This window comes from Pan troglodytes, chromosome 9 (genome assembly GCF_028858775.2).
Source record: "Pan troglodytes isolate AG18354 chromosome 9, NHGRI_mPanTro3-v2.0_pri, whole genome shotgun sequence".
Taxonomy (NCBI): domain Eukaryota; kingdom Metazoa; phylum Chordata; class Mammalia; order Primates; family Hominidae; genus Pan; species Pan troglodytes.
The window spans coordinates 60,804,510-60,820,555 of record NC_072407.2 but is presented as its reverse complement, the minus strand read 5'-3'; the positions used below and the strand labels follow the sequence as shown (position 1 = coordinate 60,820,555).

The 16,046-nt window shown below is 41.5% G+C and overlaps 1 protein-coding gene across 11 annotated transcripts in view; it reads left to right on the top strand.

The window, feature by feature from the left end:
- Positions 1–16,046, top strand: part of LPXN (leupaxin) — an 80,768-nt gene that overhangs the window by 43,493 nt on the left and 21,229 nt on the right. For 8 of the 11 annotated variants that reach the window (XM_009440448.5, XM_009440447.4, XM_016920927.4 and 5 more), the window contains 2 exons: positions 6,983–7,131; positions 7,451–8,303. The exons of 2 other annotated variants lie outside the window; for them this stretch is intronic. In XM_009440448.5, the coding sequence (XP_009438723.1) occupies positions 6,983–7,131; positions 7,451–7,720 (419 nt within the window). In that variant the 3' untranslated portion in view covers positions 7,721–8,303. Of the gene's footprint in view, positions 1–6,464; positions 7,132–7,450; positions 8,304–16,046 lie in introns of those variants that run through there. One more of the 11 variants, XR_010147548.1, reaches the window with a different exon arrangement.

The window sequence follows — 16,046 nt, the reverse complement described above, 5'->3', positions numbered from 1 at the left end:
GAGGATTCCCCCTTTTTCTATTGTTTGGAATAATTTCAGAGGCAATGGTATCAGCTCCTTTTTGTATCTCTGGTAGAATTCTGCTGTGAATCCACCTGGTCCCGGACTTTTTTTTGGTTGGTAGGCTATTAATTACTGCCTCAATTTCAGAACTTGTTATTGGTCTATCCAGGGATCTGACTTCTTCCTGGTTTAGACTTGGGAGAGTGTATGTGTCCAAGAATTTATCCATTTCTTCTAGATTTTCTAGTTTATTTGTATAGAGGTGTTTACAGTATTCTCTGATGGTAGTTTGTATTTCTGTGGGATCAGTAGTGATAACCCCTTTATCATTTTTTTGTGTCTATTTGATTCTTCTCTCTTTTTTTCTTTATTAGTGTGGCTAGTAGTCTATCTATTTTGTTGATCATTTCAAAAAACCACCTCCGGGATTCATTGATTGTTTGAAGGGTTTTTCATTCTCTATCTCCTTCAGTTCTGCTCTGATCTTAGTTATTTCTTGTCTCCTGCTAGCTTTTTAATTTGTTTTCTCTTGCTTCTCTAGTTCTTTTAATGTGATTTTAGGGTGTCGATTTTAGATCTTTCCTGCTTTCTCTTGTGGGCATTTAGTGCTATAAATTTCCCTCTACACACTGCTTTAAATGTGTCCCAGAGATTTTGATACTTTGTGTCTTTGTTTTCATTGGCTTCAAATAACTTCTTTCTTTCTGCCTTAATTTTGTTATTTACCCAGTAGTCGTTCAGGAGCAGGTTTTCAGTTTCCATGTAGTTGTGCGGTTTTGAGTGAGTTTCTTAATCCTGAGTTCTAATTTGATTGCACTGTGGTCTGAGAGACTGTTTGCTGTGATTTCTGTTCTTTTGCATTTGCTGAGGAGTGTTTTACTTACAATTACATAGTCGATTTTAGAATAAATGTGATGTGGTGCTGACAAGAATGTATATTCTATTGATTTCGGGTGGAGAGTTGTATAGATGTCTATTAGGTCTGCTTGGCCAAGAGCTGAGTTCAAGTCCTGAATATGCTTGTTAATTTTCTGTCTCATTGATCTGTCTAATATTGACAGTGGGGTGTTAAAGTCTCCTACTATTATTGTGTGGAAGTCTAAGAGTCTTTGTAGGTCTCTAAGAACTTGCTTTATGAATCTGGGTGCTCCTGTATTGGGTGCATATATAATTAGGATAGTCAGTTCTTCCTGTTGCATTAATCCCTTTACCATTATGTAATGCCCATCTTTGTCTCTTTTGATCTTTGTTGGTTTAAAGTATTTTTTATCAGAGACTAGGATTGCAACACCTGCTTTTTTTTTCTTTCCGTTTACTTGGTAAATATTCCTTCATCCCTTTATTTTGAGCCTATGTGTGTCTTTGCATGTGAGATGGGTCTCCTGAATACAGCACACCAATGAGTCTTGCCTCTTTATCCAATTTGCCAGTCTGTGTGTCTTAATTGGGACATTTAGTCCATTTACATTTAAGGTTAATCTTGTTATGTGTGAATTTGATCTGGTAATTATGATGCTAGATGGTTATTTTGAAGAACTGTTATGAACAGTTTCTTCATAGCATCTATGGGCTTTACAATTTGGTATGTTTTTGCAGTGACTGGTACCAGTTATTCCTTTCCGTGTTTAGTGCTTCCTTCAGGAGCTCTTGTAAGGCCAGCCTGGTAGTGGTAAAGTCTCTCAGCATTTGCTTGTCTGTAAATAATTTTATTTCTCTTTTGTTTATGAAGCTTAGTTTGGCTGGATATGAAATTCTGGGTTGAAAATTCTTTTAAGAATGTTGAATATTGGCCCCCACTCTCTTCTGGCTTGTACGGTTTCTGCCAAGAAATCTGCTGTTAGTCTGACGGGCTTCCCTTTGTGGGTTACCCAACCTTTCTCTTTGGCTGCACTTAACATTTTTTCCTTCATTTTGTGTCCGAAATTGGTGGGTTCTTGGTCTCACTGACTTCAAGAATGAAGCCGCGGACCCTTGCGGTGAGTGTTACAGTTCTTAAAGATGGTGTGTCCGGAGTTTGTTCCTTCTGATGTTCAGACATGTTAGAGTTTCTTCTTTCTGATGGGTTTGTGGTCTCGCTGGCTTCAGGAGTGAAGCTGCAGACCTTCGCGGTGAGTGTTACAGCTCTTAAGGCGGTGCGTCTGGAGTTGCTCATTCCTCCCATCCGGAGTTGTTCATTCCTCCCAGTGGATTTGTGGTCTCGCTGGCCTCAGGAGTGAAGCTGCAGACCTTTGCGGTGAGTGTTACAGCTCATAAAGGCAGTGCAGACCCAAAGAGTGAGCAGCAGCAAGATTTATTGCAAAGAGTGAAAGAACAAAACTTCTACAGTGTGGAAGGGGACCCAAGTGGGTTGCCACTGCTGGCTCGGGCAGCCTGCTTTTATTCCCTTATCTGGCCCCACCCACATCTTGCTAATTGGTGCATTTTACAGAGAGCTGATTGGTCCATTTTACAGAGAGCTGATTGGTCTGTTTTGACAGGGTGCTGATTGGTGCATTTACAATCCCTGAGCTAGACACAGAGTGCTGATTGGTGCATTTACAATCCTCTAGCTAGACACAAAAGTTCTCCAAGTCCCCACTAGATTAGCTAGACACAGAGCACTGATTGGTGCATTTACAAACCTTTAGCTAGACACAGAGTGCTGATTGGTGCATTTACAATCCCTGAGCCAGACACAGAGTGCTGATTGGTGCATTTACAATCCTCTAGCTAGACATAAAAGTTCTCCAAGTCCCCACCTGACTCAGGAGCCCAGCTGGCTTCGCCTAGTGAATCCCGTGCCAGGGCTGCAGGCGGAGCTGCCCGCCAGTCTCGTGCCATGCGCCCACACTCCTCAGCCCTTGGGCGGTCGATGGGACTGGGCGCCTCGGAGCAGGGGGCAGCACCTGTCGGGGAGGCTTGGGCCTCATGGGAGCCCACCTGGGGAGGCTCGGGCATGGCGGGCTGCAGATCCCAAGCCCTGCGCCACAGGGAGGCAGCTGAGGCTTGGCAAGAATTCGAGCATGAAACAGGTGGGCCAGCAGTGCTAGGGGACCCAGTGCACCCTCCGCAGCTGCTGTCCCAGGTGCTAATCCTCTCACTGCCTGGGGCTGGTGGTGCTGGCCGGCCACTCTGGGTGCGGGGCCTGCTGAGCCCGTGCTACCCGAAACTCGCGCTGGCCCACGAGCACCGCATGCAGCCCCAGTTCCTGCCCATGCCTCTCCCTCCACACCTCCTCGCAGGCAGAGGGAGCTGGCTCCAGCCTCAGCCAGCCCAGAGTGGGGCTCCCACAGTGCAGCGGCAGGCTGAAGGGCTCCTCAAGCGCGGCCAGAGTGGATGCCGAGGCCAAGGACGTGCCAAGAGCGAGCAAGGGTTGCTAGCACATTGTCACCTCAATTTCAACCTTGGTGAATCTGATGATTATGTGTCTTGGGGTTGCTCTTCTTGAGGAGTATATCTGTGGTGTTCTCTGTATTTCCTGAATTTGAATGTTGGCCTGTCTTGCTAGGTTGAGGAAGTTCTCCTGGATAATATCCTGAAGAGTGTTTTTCACCTTGGTTTCATTCTCCCCATAACTTTCAGGTACACCAGTTAAACGTAGATTTGTTTTTTTCACATAGTCCCATATTTCTTGGAGGCTTTATTCATTCCTTTTCATTCTTTTTTCTCTGATCTTGTCCTCTTGCTTTATTTCATTAAGTTGACCTTCAATCTCTTATATCCTTTCTTCTGCTTGATCAATTCAGCTATTGATACTTGTGTATGCTTCACAAAGTTCTTGTGCTGTGTTTTTCAGCTCCATCAGGTCATGTATGTTCTTCTCTAAACTGGTTATTCTAGTTAGCAATTTGTCTAACCTGTTTTCAAGGTTCTTAGCTTCCTTGCATTGGGTTAGAACATGCTCCTTTATAAAGCTCGGAGGAGTTTGTTATTACCCACCTTCTGAAGCCTACTTCTGTCAGTTCGTCAGACTCATTCTTCATCTAGTTTTGTTCCCTTGGTGTTGAGGAGTTGTGATCCTTTGGAGAAGAGGCATTCTGGTTTTTGGGATTTTCAGCCTTTTTTCATTGGTTTCTCCCCATCTTCTTGAGTGTTTCTACGTTTGGTCTTTGAAGTTGATGACCTTCAGATGGGGTGTCTGAGTGGATGTCCTTTTTGTTGATGTTGATGCTATTCCTTTCTGTTTGTTAGTTTTCCTTCTAACAGTCAGGCTCCTCTGCTACAGGTCCACAGGAGTTTGCTGGAGGTCGACTCCAGACCCTGTTTGCCTGGGTATTAGCAGCAGAGGCTGCAGAACGGCAAAGATTGCTGCCTGTTCCTTCCTTTGGAAGCTTCATCCCAGCAGGGCACCCACCAGATGCCAGCCAGAGCTCTCCCGTATGAGGTGTCAGTTAGCCCCTACTGGGAGGTGTCTCCCAATCAGGAGACATGGGGGCCACAGACCCACTCAAGCAGGCAGTCTGACCCTTAGCAGAGCTCGAACCCTGTGCTGGGAGATCCACTGCTCTCTTCAGAGCTGTCAGGCAGGGATGTTTAAGTCTACTGAAGCTGTGCCCACAGCCACCCCTTCCCCTGGGTGCTCTGTCCCAGGGAGATGGGGGTTTTATCTATAAGCCCCTGACTGGGGCTGCTGCCTTTTTTTTTTCAGAGATGGCCTGCCCAGAAAAGAGGAATCTAGAGAGGCAGTCTAGCCACAGCAGCCTTGCTGAGCTGCAGTTGGCTCCACCCAGTTTGATCTTCTGAGTGGCTTTGTTTACACTGTGAAGGTAAAACCACCTGCTCAAGCCTCAGCAATGGTGGATGCTTCTCCCTCCACCAAATTCTAGCATGCCAGGTCGAGCTCAGACTGCTATGCTGGCAGTGAGAATTTCAAGCCAGTGGATCTTAGCTTGCTGGGCTCCATGGGGGTGGGACCTACTGAGCCAGACCACTTGGCTCCCTAGCTTAAGCCCCCTTTCCAGGGGAGTGAACAGTTCTGTCTCGCTGGCATTCCAGGTGCCTCTAGGTTATGAAAAACAAAAAACAAAAAAACTCCTGCAGCTAGCTCAGTGTCTGCCCATACAGCCGCCCAGTTTTGTGCTTGAAACCCAGGGCCCTGGTGGCGTAGGCACAAGAGGGAATCTCCAGGTCTGCGGTTTGTGAAGACTATGGGAAAAGCACAGTATCTGGGCTGGAGTGCACTGTTCCTCACAGCACAGTTTCTAATGGCTTCCCTTTGTTAGGAGAGGGAGTTCCCTGACCCCTTGTGCTTCCTGGGTGAGGCAACACCCCACCCTTTTTCGGCTTGCCCTCAATGGGCTGCACCCACTGTCTGATCAGTCTCAATGAGATGAACCGGTTACCTCAGTTGGAAATGCAGAAATCACCTGCCTTCTGCATCGATCTCACTGGAAGCTGCAGACCTGAGCTGTTCCTATTCGGTCATCCTGCCAGCAATCTCCAAATTATTTATTTTATTGCTCATGTCATCAGTTTGATATACAGTTAATTTTCTTCAATTTGATTCAATTTTTTAGGGATTCATGTTTTTCCATTTTAAATTTTTTACTTTTTTTTTTTTTTTTTGAGACAGAGTCTCACTATCTCCCAGGCTGGAGTGCAGTGGTGCGATCTCGGCTCACTGCAACCTCTGCCTCCCGGGTTCACACCATTCTCCTGCCTCAGCCTCCCAAGTAGCTGGGACTACAGGCGCCTGCCACCACACCTGGCTAATTTTTTGTGTTTTTAGTAGAGACGGGGTTTCACCGTGTTAGCCAGGATGGTCTCGATCTCCTGACCTCGTGATCCACCCGCCTCGGCCTCCCAAAGTGCTGGGATTACAGGTGCAAGCCACCATGCCCGGCCAATTTTTTCACTTTTTAATTATGTACAACAATAGTTGAAACCATACATATACTCAGGAGCTCTTTGTATTAGCTATGTTTTGATGGAATATAATTAGCAAATATTTTCTTCAGATTGTTATTTGTCTTTGTTTATGGTGATTTTTTGACATGTGTAAGTCATTCAGATATATTTTTATATAGCTAAATTTATTAATATTTAACTTGCTTTTGGAATTTGGGCTTTATTTATGACAAGTTTTCTGTTTCCAGATTAAAGAGGAATACATCATTAATGACAAGATATGAAATGCAAATGCACACATTAAAAAAACCCTAAGTATCATTAGCCTTTCGGGAAATACAAATCAAAACTACCATGAGATAACATTGTATAGATAGATAACATCCATTTGATTGATTAAAAAGGAAATATATGGATATATCAAGTGATGTAAAGACTGAGGAATAACTGGGATTTTCATACACTGCTGGTAAACAAAAATAATATACCCACACAAAAAATAAAAAAGGAGGAATACGTCTATTTTTAATTCAAATATATGGTATGAGTCATTGTGTTTAAATCTTGCATCCATCTGGAAATGATTATTTAGTAGTATTTTATTTTAAAATATCAGACGCTTTTTTTCTTCCCAGATGCTGTTTTAGATATTAGAGATATAATGGTGACAAGATCAACAATATCTAGTATCTCTCAGAGCTAATGTTCCTGTAAGGGGAGACAGCCCACAAAGATGATTTTAAATAAAGGTAAATGCCATAAAGATGGGAAAGAAGATGATGTGACAAGGAGGGACTGAAGAGATGCCTCTCTGATAAGATGATATTTGAGTGATTCTTGCATCACATGAAGAGGACAACTATATCAGGCTCTGGGACAGAACTATCCAAGCCAAGGGAATACTTAGTACAAAGGCACTGAAGAGCAATAGCCCCTAACACTTATTAAATGTTTACTATGAACCAGACACAATGCCAAAACACTTCATCTGCATTATCTCATTTATTTCTTACAACTACCCTTTGAATTAGGTAACAATAATCATCCTATATTGAATATGAGGACACTGAGATTGAAAGGGCCTCCTCTCAGTCTCCAGTGTAGCTTTCAGGGCTCAACCTGCAACAGTGAATTCCTGATTTTATCTCTCCAGGCTTTCATGAGAAGGACAAGAAGCCATATTGCCAAAAGGATTTCTTAGCCATGTTCTCACCCAAGTGTGGTGGCTGCAATCGCCCAGTGTTGGAAAACTACCTTTCAGCCATGGACACTGTCTGGCACCCAGAGTGCTTTGTTTGTGGGGTCTGTATAATTACTTTTCTTTCGGACTTAGGGAAAGTCAAGGGTTCTCCTCTCTGAGAGGAAGAGCTGCAGTTAGTGAAAGGGTTCACAGTCCTGAATGAGGAATGGATGTGGGCATCCTAAAGGAGAAACGAGATACAGATCCATTTGCTTGTCTGTTTTGCAAGCGGGAAATCTAGTCTCCATTTGTCAAGAACCTGAGGGAAATTCCTGTAGCTGGCAGGTAACTGTCAGGAATTTCAAGGCTGAAAATTTTACTTTGCTGACATTTTACCTCTTGACATTTGCATTCCTTTTCTCTCTCTTCTCTCTACCCCAGGACTGCTTCACCAGTTTTTCTACTGGCTCCTTCTTTGAACTGGATGGACGTCCATTCTGTGAGCTCCATTACCATCACCGCCGGGGAACGCTCTGCCATGGGTGTGGGCAGCCCATCACTGGCCGTTGTATCAGTGCCATGGGGTACAAGTTCCATCCTGAGCACTTTGTGTGTGCTTTCTGCCTGACACAGTTGTCGAAGGGCATTTTCAGGGAGCAGAATGACAAGACCTATTGTCAACCTTGCTTCAATAAGCTCTTCCCACTGTAATGCCAACTGATCCATAGCCTCTTCAGATTCCTTATAAAATTTAAACCAAGAGAGGAGAGGAAAGGGTAAATTTTCTGTTACTGACCTTCTGCTTAATAGTCTTATAGAAAAAGGAAAGGTGATGAGCAAATAAAGGAACTTCTAGACTTTACATGACTAGGCTGATAATCTTATTTTTTAGGCTTCTATACAGTTAATTCTATAAATTCTCTTTCTCCCTCTCTTCTCCAATCAAGCACTTGGAGTTAGATCTAGGTCCTTCTATCTCGTCCCTCTGCAGATGTATTTTCCACTTGCATAATTCATGCCAACACTGGTTTTCTTAGGTTTCTCCATTTTCACCTCTAGTGATGGCCCTACTCATATCTTCTCTAATTTGGTCCTGATACTTGTTTCTTTTCACGTTTTCCCATTTCCCTGTGGCTCACTGTCTTACAATCACTGCTGTGGAATCATGATACCACTCTTAGCTCTTTGCATCTTCCTTCAGTGTATTTTTGTTTTTCAAGAGGAAGTAGATTTTAACTGGACAACTTTGAGTACTGACATCATTGATAAATAAACTGGCTTGTGGTTTCAATAACTCATTGTCATATTTGTTTGGGAGATAAACTTTCTGCTTCCCGTGTTATATACTAGGCACTATGTACAATTAAGATTATATCATACCTCGTTTCCTTCCATCCAATGCACACTTTAAAATTTTTAATCAGAATAAATTAAAAGGAGGGTCTCCTTTTCACTAATTTTTCTTTTTTTTCTTTTTAGTTTGGTCCCATAACCATTTTATTTTCTAGACTTAGATGATTGAATCATTTTTAAAAATGACAAAGCTTCTTAAAATTGTTTTTATTACTTTGTTTACAGTAGGAGAAACCCTGGCTCTCCATTAGATACCTTACAAATTCATTTCTTTTTCCTTTTTTTTTTTTTTCTGAGATGGAGTTTCGCTCTTGTTGCCCAGGCTGGAGTGGAATGGCGCGATCTTGGCTGACCGCAACCTCCACCTCCTGGGTTCAAGCAATTCTCCTGCCTCAGCCTCCTGAGTAGCTGGAATTACAGGCATGCGCCACCACGCCAGGCTAATTTTTCTATTTTTAGTAGAGATGGGGTTTCTCCACGTTGGTCAGGCTGGTCTCAAACTCCCGACCTCAGGTGATCCACCACCTCAACCTCCCAAAGTGTTGGGATTACAGGCGTAAGCCACTGCGCCCAGCCACAAATTCATTTCTAAAGTAAAAAATGAAACACAATTTCACATTTGCCTCCTGAAGACAAATGAGATGGCTGTTCTTAGAGCATCTCTGAAGAAAGATGCTATAAAAAAAGCTCAAATGATTATTATCTAGAATTAGGAAAGCCAAGCCTCAAAGAAAAATTCCTCTTAATCATTTGTTCATCTCAAAATATTATAAGTAAATATTTAGAAAAGCTTGTCAGGTTATCAGAGAATCTGATTTTCTTATGTCCTGTCAGTTTACTGTCCTACAGTTTACTTTTTATAAAAGTAAGCTTCACAAGGACTAATCTTTCTGCAAAAGGGATATTGAGAAGATCAATACAATATCTTTCTTCCCGTGGTCTTAAAAATAATTGTGTGATTATTTGTTATAACAAAAACCAGACTCTTAGAACCCTTGATTCTGAGATAAGTTACTGGCGAAAACTCCTTCACTGGAGGTATTTTTAGAAATAGGACAAAATTTGGTGTCTTTAGATTGATAGAGGAATAGTACTACTTGGGAGAGCTGAAATGGATTAAATGTTTCTTGCCAAACTTTATTATATCTATGTCCTTTGTTGGAATGGATAATAAGGGGGCTTTGAGAGTTACAAGGAATTGGCAACAGTTAATTCTATAAAATAGGAACTCCAAATGCATGTAAGATATGTGGGAGGCCACACAGATACGGAACCATCTGGCCTCTATCCTGTTTGGCTGTCTGAGAGCGCCAGACTATGCAGAACACACATTCAACTTTTAAACATCCTCTTTGCAATGTCTTCACTGAACGATGTCACACGCAGGTGTTAATATGGCAATATTCTTGGTTGCCTTGGCAATTTGACAAAGTAAACTTGGAGTTTTAGCCCTTAAAAAGAAATGTACAGGTGCTAAAACTTTTTTAAAAAGGATTAGCTATTTTGAGATTCAATAGAATTTAACTATTTTTAAATGTCAAAGAAAATCCAGGGTTCACTAAGATGTAATTAAGAAGTGAAAACACTTTCTTCCCACATTGAATGGAAGTGGTTTTATTTGCTCAAAAAAGAGATACTGACTTCAGGACCAGTGTTTTAGCAATAAGGAAACTACTCACAAGTAAAAAGTTCTGCTTTCTAAAAACCCTGGAAATGCCATTACTAAAATTGATCACGTACCTATTTACTTTTGGTTTTGAGTAACTTCTAGGGTGTTTAAAAAATAAAACCCACCCTCACAGGACAGGGGTTTTCCACCAGTGAATATAAACATATAGCAAGGAATATGCTCTAGAGTTGGCACTGTATTCTCAAAGGGGAGTCCCTCAATTAGTTTGGTCAGTTTTTCTTTGAAGTAAATTTAGTCTCTTCCAAGGTAATACTTTGATAAAGACAACAATTATTTTTCCATCCAAGTTCTATCACACACTCTTGGAGTTGTAGGATGGCTGCCAGCTCATGCTTCTTGTTTGATAACCAGTAGGGGGAGCAAGAGTGCTTTTATCGAGCATTTGCAAGCAAAAGTTCTGGGATTCATCCTCACTGGTCTAGCCTAGGTCACATACCAGTAATTTTTGCTGGGGGAATGGATTCTGCAGCTTGGCTTAAACCAAACTGAATTATTTCCAAAGTTACAAGCAGGACTAAGTTTCCCGAAAGCACAAGGGCTTTGTGGAGGAGATGTGAATACTTTAAAAGCTGGATATTGGTAAGAAGCGGGAAGAGGACAATGAGTCTTGAATTCGTATGTTCAAAAGTGAAAATATTGGAGTTTCTGAGTTTCAAGGTAATGTAGAAGGTAAGCAAGCAGGCATTGTCAGTATCCTGAGGGATCATGTCCAAGAACTTTACAGAACCCAAAGGCAGAGGAGAGAGCCAGGAATGCTGGTGTCCTGAGGAACACGCGGCAGTGGCACTGCTCTTCCTGGGCCCCTAGGGGCGCACCACTGAGAAGCATCAAAAGCACCTTCAGTTTGGCAGTCTGGAAAAGGAGATCTTGCAACTGAAATCAAGGTGAGAAAGAGTAGCAGCTTCCTTTAGAGGCGAGTGTCCTAGGCATAAGCACGTCCTCAATAAGGCAGTGGTGGCAGCCACTGAAATATGACACTGAAAAAGAGATTGCCTGTCCCCAAAATATTGTGGAGGTTGTGTTACTAGGTACCATCAGTGCAGCACGTTAAGTGCTGGGAACACAGAGCTCAGTGGGGAAATGGAAATCTCTTGGGATCCACAGGATAAAAAAGAAAGAAATCTCAGGTAAAAGCTGGTGCTTGGGTTGTACTTGTTGCAAATTTATAACTTTGCCAGAAGGCAGTGATGTCTCAAATTTATAAGAAAGGAGACAGTTTATGTAGGACATTCCCCTACCTTAGATATAGTCAGCGTATAGTGCCTAAATTGATTTTCCGTGGGGAGAAGTCTCCTAACTGTGTTTAGGTTCATAGACCATGGATTATGGACAATTGCATAGACTTCCTGGCACCCTGTTGAGAGCCATCCATCTTCCCTTCCTATTTTGGATATCATTAAATCACAATAAATACTGTATTATGGGAATAACATTTTTCCTGGGATAAGTACCTCAATTCTAGCGAGAGATATCTCAGATCACAGGTGTTACTGGAAAAACTCCTAAAGCTGAAAATGAACAGACCAAGGAATCAAAGAAGGCTTTACTTTCTCTAAACTTTAACTTAGAGAATTTGATTTTGGATTTTAATGTTTTTGGACTTTGATATGCTATGTTGAATAATATTATTGGATATAATTGAGGATGGGACGTGAAATGAAAGGGGAGTGAATTTCTGAGCTGTTTTTCCCCACAGTCTAGTTTCTCCACAAAGAACTGCATCTCCCATTCTTGGTCCACGTGTTTAGGCAAGGCTGACTTTAACCTCAGCCTCAGAAATAGGTACAGTCCCAGGTCTGACCAATAAAAGTACTTTGTTCTTCTGAAGGAAGGTGATTGGATCAGGGATAGACATGTGACCTCAGCAAAGCCAATGACCTTTACTAGATTTATTCAGAAAGAACATTCCCATTCGTTGGAATTCTAGTTGTGCAGATAATAAAAACCCATTGCTGCTGATAAATATTTTTATCATCACTTGGGGGAGGCTGTCTGAGAAAGAGGCCAGCACAGTGGAACGTAGAACCAAGTAATGGAGAGGCTGTGTTTTCTTTTTTTGAGCCACTCAGTTCTACCATAGCAGCATCTTAACCATAGACTAGGAAATTATGTGAGCAAATAAATTCTCTTTTTTGTTTACATTGAACAAATAAACTCAGTGTTGGTACAGAACGTATATTGTATATCGTCATGAAAAACTAATACACAAAAATAGTGGTTGATCACTTCTTGATGCTTTTTACACCAGAGCACAGTGAAACTCTGTAGTTTAAGGTTAAGTCATCCTGTGGATAGCTCGCATATTTAGAGTACAAGCTTCTTGCTCCTGTCCAATTTTGCAGTATCTGTCACTATTACAAAGGGGAAGAAAAAGGTTGTGAGGGTGTTGTCATCCTCTAAGATTTAAAATTGTTTTGGAAATGATGGTATTCATGCTACTTTGTTTAATTATAATCCAGAGAGAACTATTACGTATTTGATATTACTGCAATACTCTTTATAGTGAAAACTAGTTTTAAAACATCCTGATACCCCACTAGCAAACAAAAAGGAAGAAAAATTAGACGATTATAAGAGAAATCAATTTACATTTATCCTGTGTCTTAGTCTGCGCAGTTGCCAAAACAAAATACCATAAATGGGGTGTCTTAAGCCACAGAAATTTATTTTCTCATAGATCTGGAGATGAGAAGTCTCAGATTAAGGTCTGCAGGTTTGAATTCTGTTGAGGGCTCTTTTCTTGACTTGCATATAGCTGCCTTCTTGCTTTGTCCTCACAGGGTGAAAAGAGGGAGAGAGAGAGAGACCACAAGAGATCTGCTGTCTCTTCTTGTAAGGAAACCAATCTTATCGGATCAGGGCCCAACCCTTATGATTTCGTTTAATCTTAATTACTTCTTTACTTAAAATACAGCCACATTGGGGGTTAGGCCTTCAACATATTTTGGAACGACACATTCAGTCCATTACATCCTGAAAGGTGCTACTTAAAGGAAATTGGGTTTATATGAAGTTAAGGAGGAAAAAGAAGACATTTATAGTGATTCTGAGAGGGGACCTTAGGGACACTTTTCAATGCTTTGGAGGTTTGAAGTGGTTATTTTCATTATGTTCAATAACACTTAGAAAATAGGACTTTCTGTCTCTAGGTGTTCTTGCATTTTCAGACATGAGTTAGAAAATATTGGAGGCTCAAAAATAAAATGAAGAACTTGGAGATTTTCCTAAGATAATCTGAAAATTTTGAAATGGAGGAAAAGTAGGATGGAAGAAAATTACAGGATATATAAGATAATTTTTGAGTTGGGCAAGGTGAAATTTTCAGAGCTTTCAGTAAAGGAGGCAAGATGGGCCGTATAACACACTATCTGAGGAAAAGAAAGACAGAGTGGGGGGAATTGTCACTCAGTTCCCTTACACAAACTACCTGGTGAAGCTACTACTTACCCTAGATTGTCTCACAATTTGGGGTTTTTCTAGAAGTGGATGCTGAGACTAGGACTTGTGTATAGTAGTCTATTTAGGAGGCAATCTCTAGATGTACAGCTAGGAGAGCCAAAAGTGAGATATTTTCTATATTCTACAGGGATTACGCCTGTAATCCCAGCACTTAGGGAGGCCGAGGTGGGCAGATCACGAGGTCAGGAGATCAAGACCATCTTGACCAACACAGTGAAACCCCGTCTCTACTAAAATACAAAAAATTAGCCGGGTGTGGTGGTGTGCAGCCTGTAGTCCCAGCTACTCAGGAGGCTGAGGCAGAGGAATCGCTTGAACCCGGGAGGAGGAGGTTGCAGTGAGCCAAGATAGCGCCACTGCACTCCAGCCTGGGCATCAGAGTGAGACTCCGTCTAAAAAAAAAAAAAACCCAAAAAACAAACAAACAAAAAAGAAAAGGCAAGGAGGCCAAATCAGTGTGCATTAATGAGCAGGTTACTGTCTTGGGAAGTTGGAACTCAATACTCAGAGGACCTCTGGGATTCATTGTAGAGTACAAGAGGTGGTCCACCAACCCTTACACCCCACTTTGTCTTCCTTGTACTCAAGCTGCATGTACTCTGAGGCCAAAGAAAGCCCTTTTTCTAAATCACAGGCAGTTTGAGTAGGAAGCAGCAGTGTGTACCTAGCAGTAAGTGCCAACAGATAGGGGTGGGGAACTAATGCCATTTGTTGGGTAAAGTTATCGAGGGGTAAGGTTAAAAGGAAGAAAATCATACCAAAGGACTTCACATTACCGGTAATCACAAGACTGAATTTGTGGTAAGCCATGCATTTGCAAAGTTTTATAATATTCCCAGCTTTATGAAGCTTAATGTATTTCATCTAAGGTAGTATTAGTAGAGGGGATGACAGAAGGGAGAAAGTGGGCAAGGATTATTATTTCCATTTACCTGTGGAAGAAGCAGTTGATTACATGAATAGGTCAAGGTGACTTGATTTAGAAACAGAACTAAAGTTTGTTAATTCCTTGTCTGGGATGCTTTCTTTTAGGCTGTATATCAACAATGTAAAGTGCCCATGAGGTGAATTTTCAAGGGACAAGCAAGGGCACTAGGGCATCAAAGTGATCTGCTCTAGGCTACACTGTTTTGGTTATAGTGGCAAGAATAGCAGCCATGGCTTCAGGCAAACCAAAATTTAAAAGTTGGGTTTACCACTTGCAAACTGTAAGTGAATTTACCGCTTGTAAACCTTGGTTAAACCACTTATCTTCTACAAATTTAGGTTTCATGATATGTTAAACATGGGTAATAATACTTTCCACGTGGGTTTGTTGTGGGGATTAACTGAGATAATACGTGAGAAAGGGCTTTGTAAACTGCCAAGTACCATACATAAAAGGCATTAACAAAATAGTCCAAGAGATATGTGAGGAAGTCAACACAGCATCCATTCCTAGCATTTCCATGGAGACCATGAAACCATAGCAGGCTTTTAGTTGTTTTTGTATGATTTTAGAAATCTTTTTTAAGGCTCAGGATGAAAGCTGATGGAATTGAAAATGCTGGGAGATTAAGAGAAGAGCTTGAGTTTGAGCTCATAATCTTCCTTTGCAGCAACATATTGACAAAGTAATACTCAGGAGTGAACGATCTCCATGGCACAGAAATCTATGCAGTTAGCGACTTCCCATAGATGGAAAACAGCTCACCCAAGTCAAGGAGGCATAGCCATGAGAAAAGAGCTCAGGAGCCTTCCAGCGCCAAGATTTTCCACTGCTTGCCATAGATCTAACTATAATCCAAGGGAAATTTCTAGGAAAATCTTTTTTAACACTATTACTTAAAATAATTCAGCTTGGCAAAGATACAATTCCATATGCCTTCTGATCAACAGCTAGGTAATGGATGGTACTCTGTTGGCCAATACCAGACTCACTGACAGGAATATTGTGATCTTTTGGTATATGGATCATTTGAGACTGATGTAATTGAGTTGCAGTTAAAAGGTGGGGAAGACTTTATGTTGTGGGTCTTGACTTCAGGTTTGAGTTTCCATCCCAGCTCTACCACTTACTAGTTCTGTTCCTTCATGAATATCCTTTGGTTTTTGAGCATTTATTCACTCACTCAGGGAAAAGAAAGTTGAGTTAGAAGTTTAGTTCCAAGGATGATCAAAGTTGAGAAGTAATTTTTGGATGTAACTGGACAGAGACCACAGAGATGGAGATATTGTTGATTTAAGAGATGTGAGGTGACATAACTAAACCAGATTCTAAAGGATACAGATGATATGGAGGCAGGAGCCCAGATGAGAGTTATACTTAGGAACAAGAGTGTTCCATCTTCTATGTGTTTACGTATGCAAGTGTTTTGTAACAGCAGACAGATGCAGTTTCCTTTTCAAAAGTGGGAGCAAGATATATTTCAAGACACCAGTTTAAACTGTTTTCATTAGCAAATAGCCCCAGGGTTTATCAATTTAAAAATTTTCCATGTTTGTTCATAATGACAAGCAGACAGTGCTACTTTAAACTATCACATCTAGTGATCT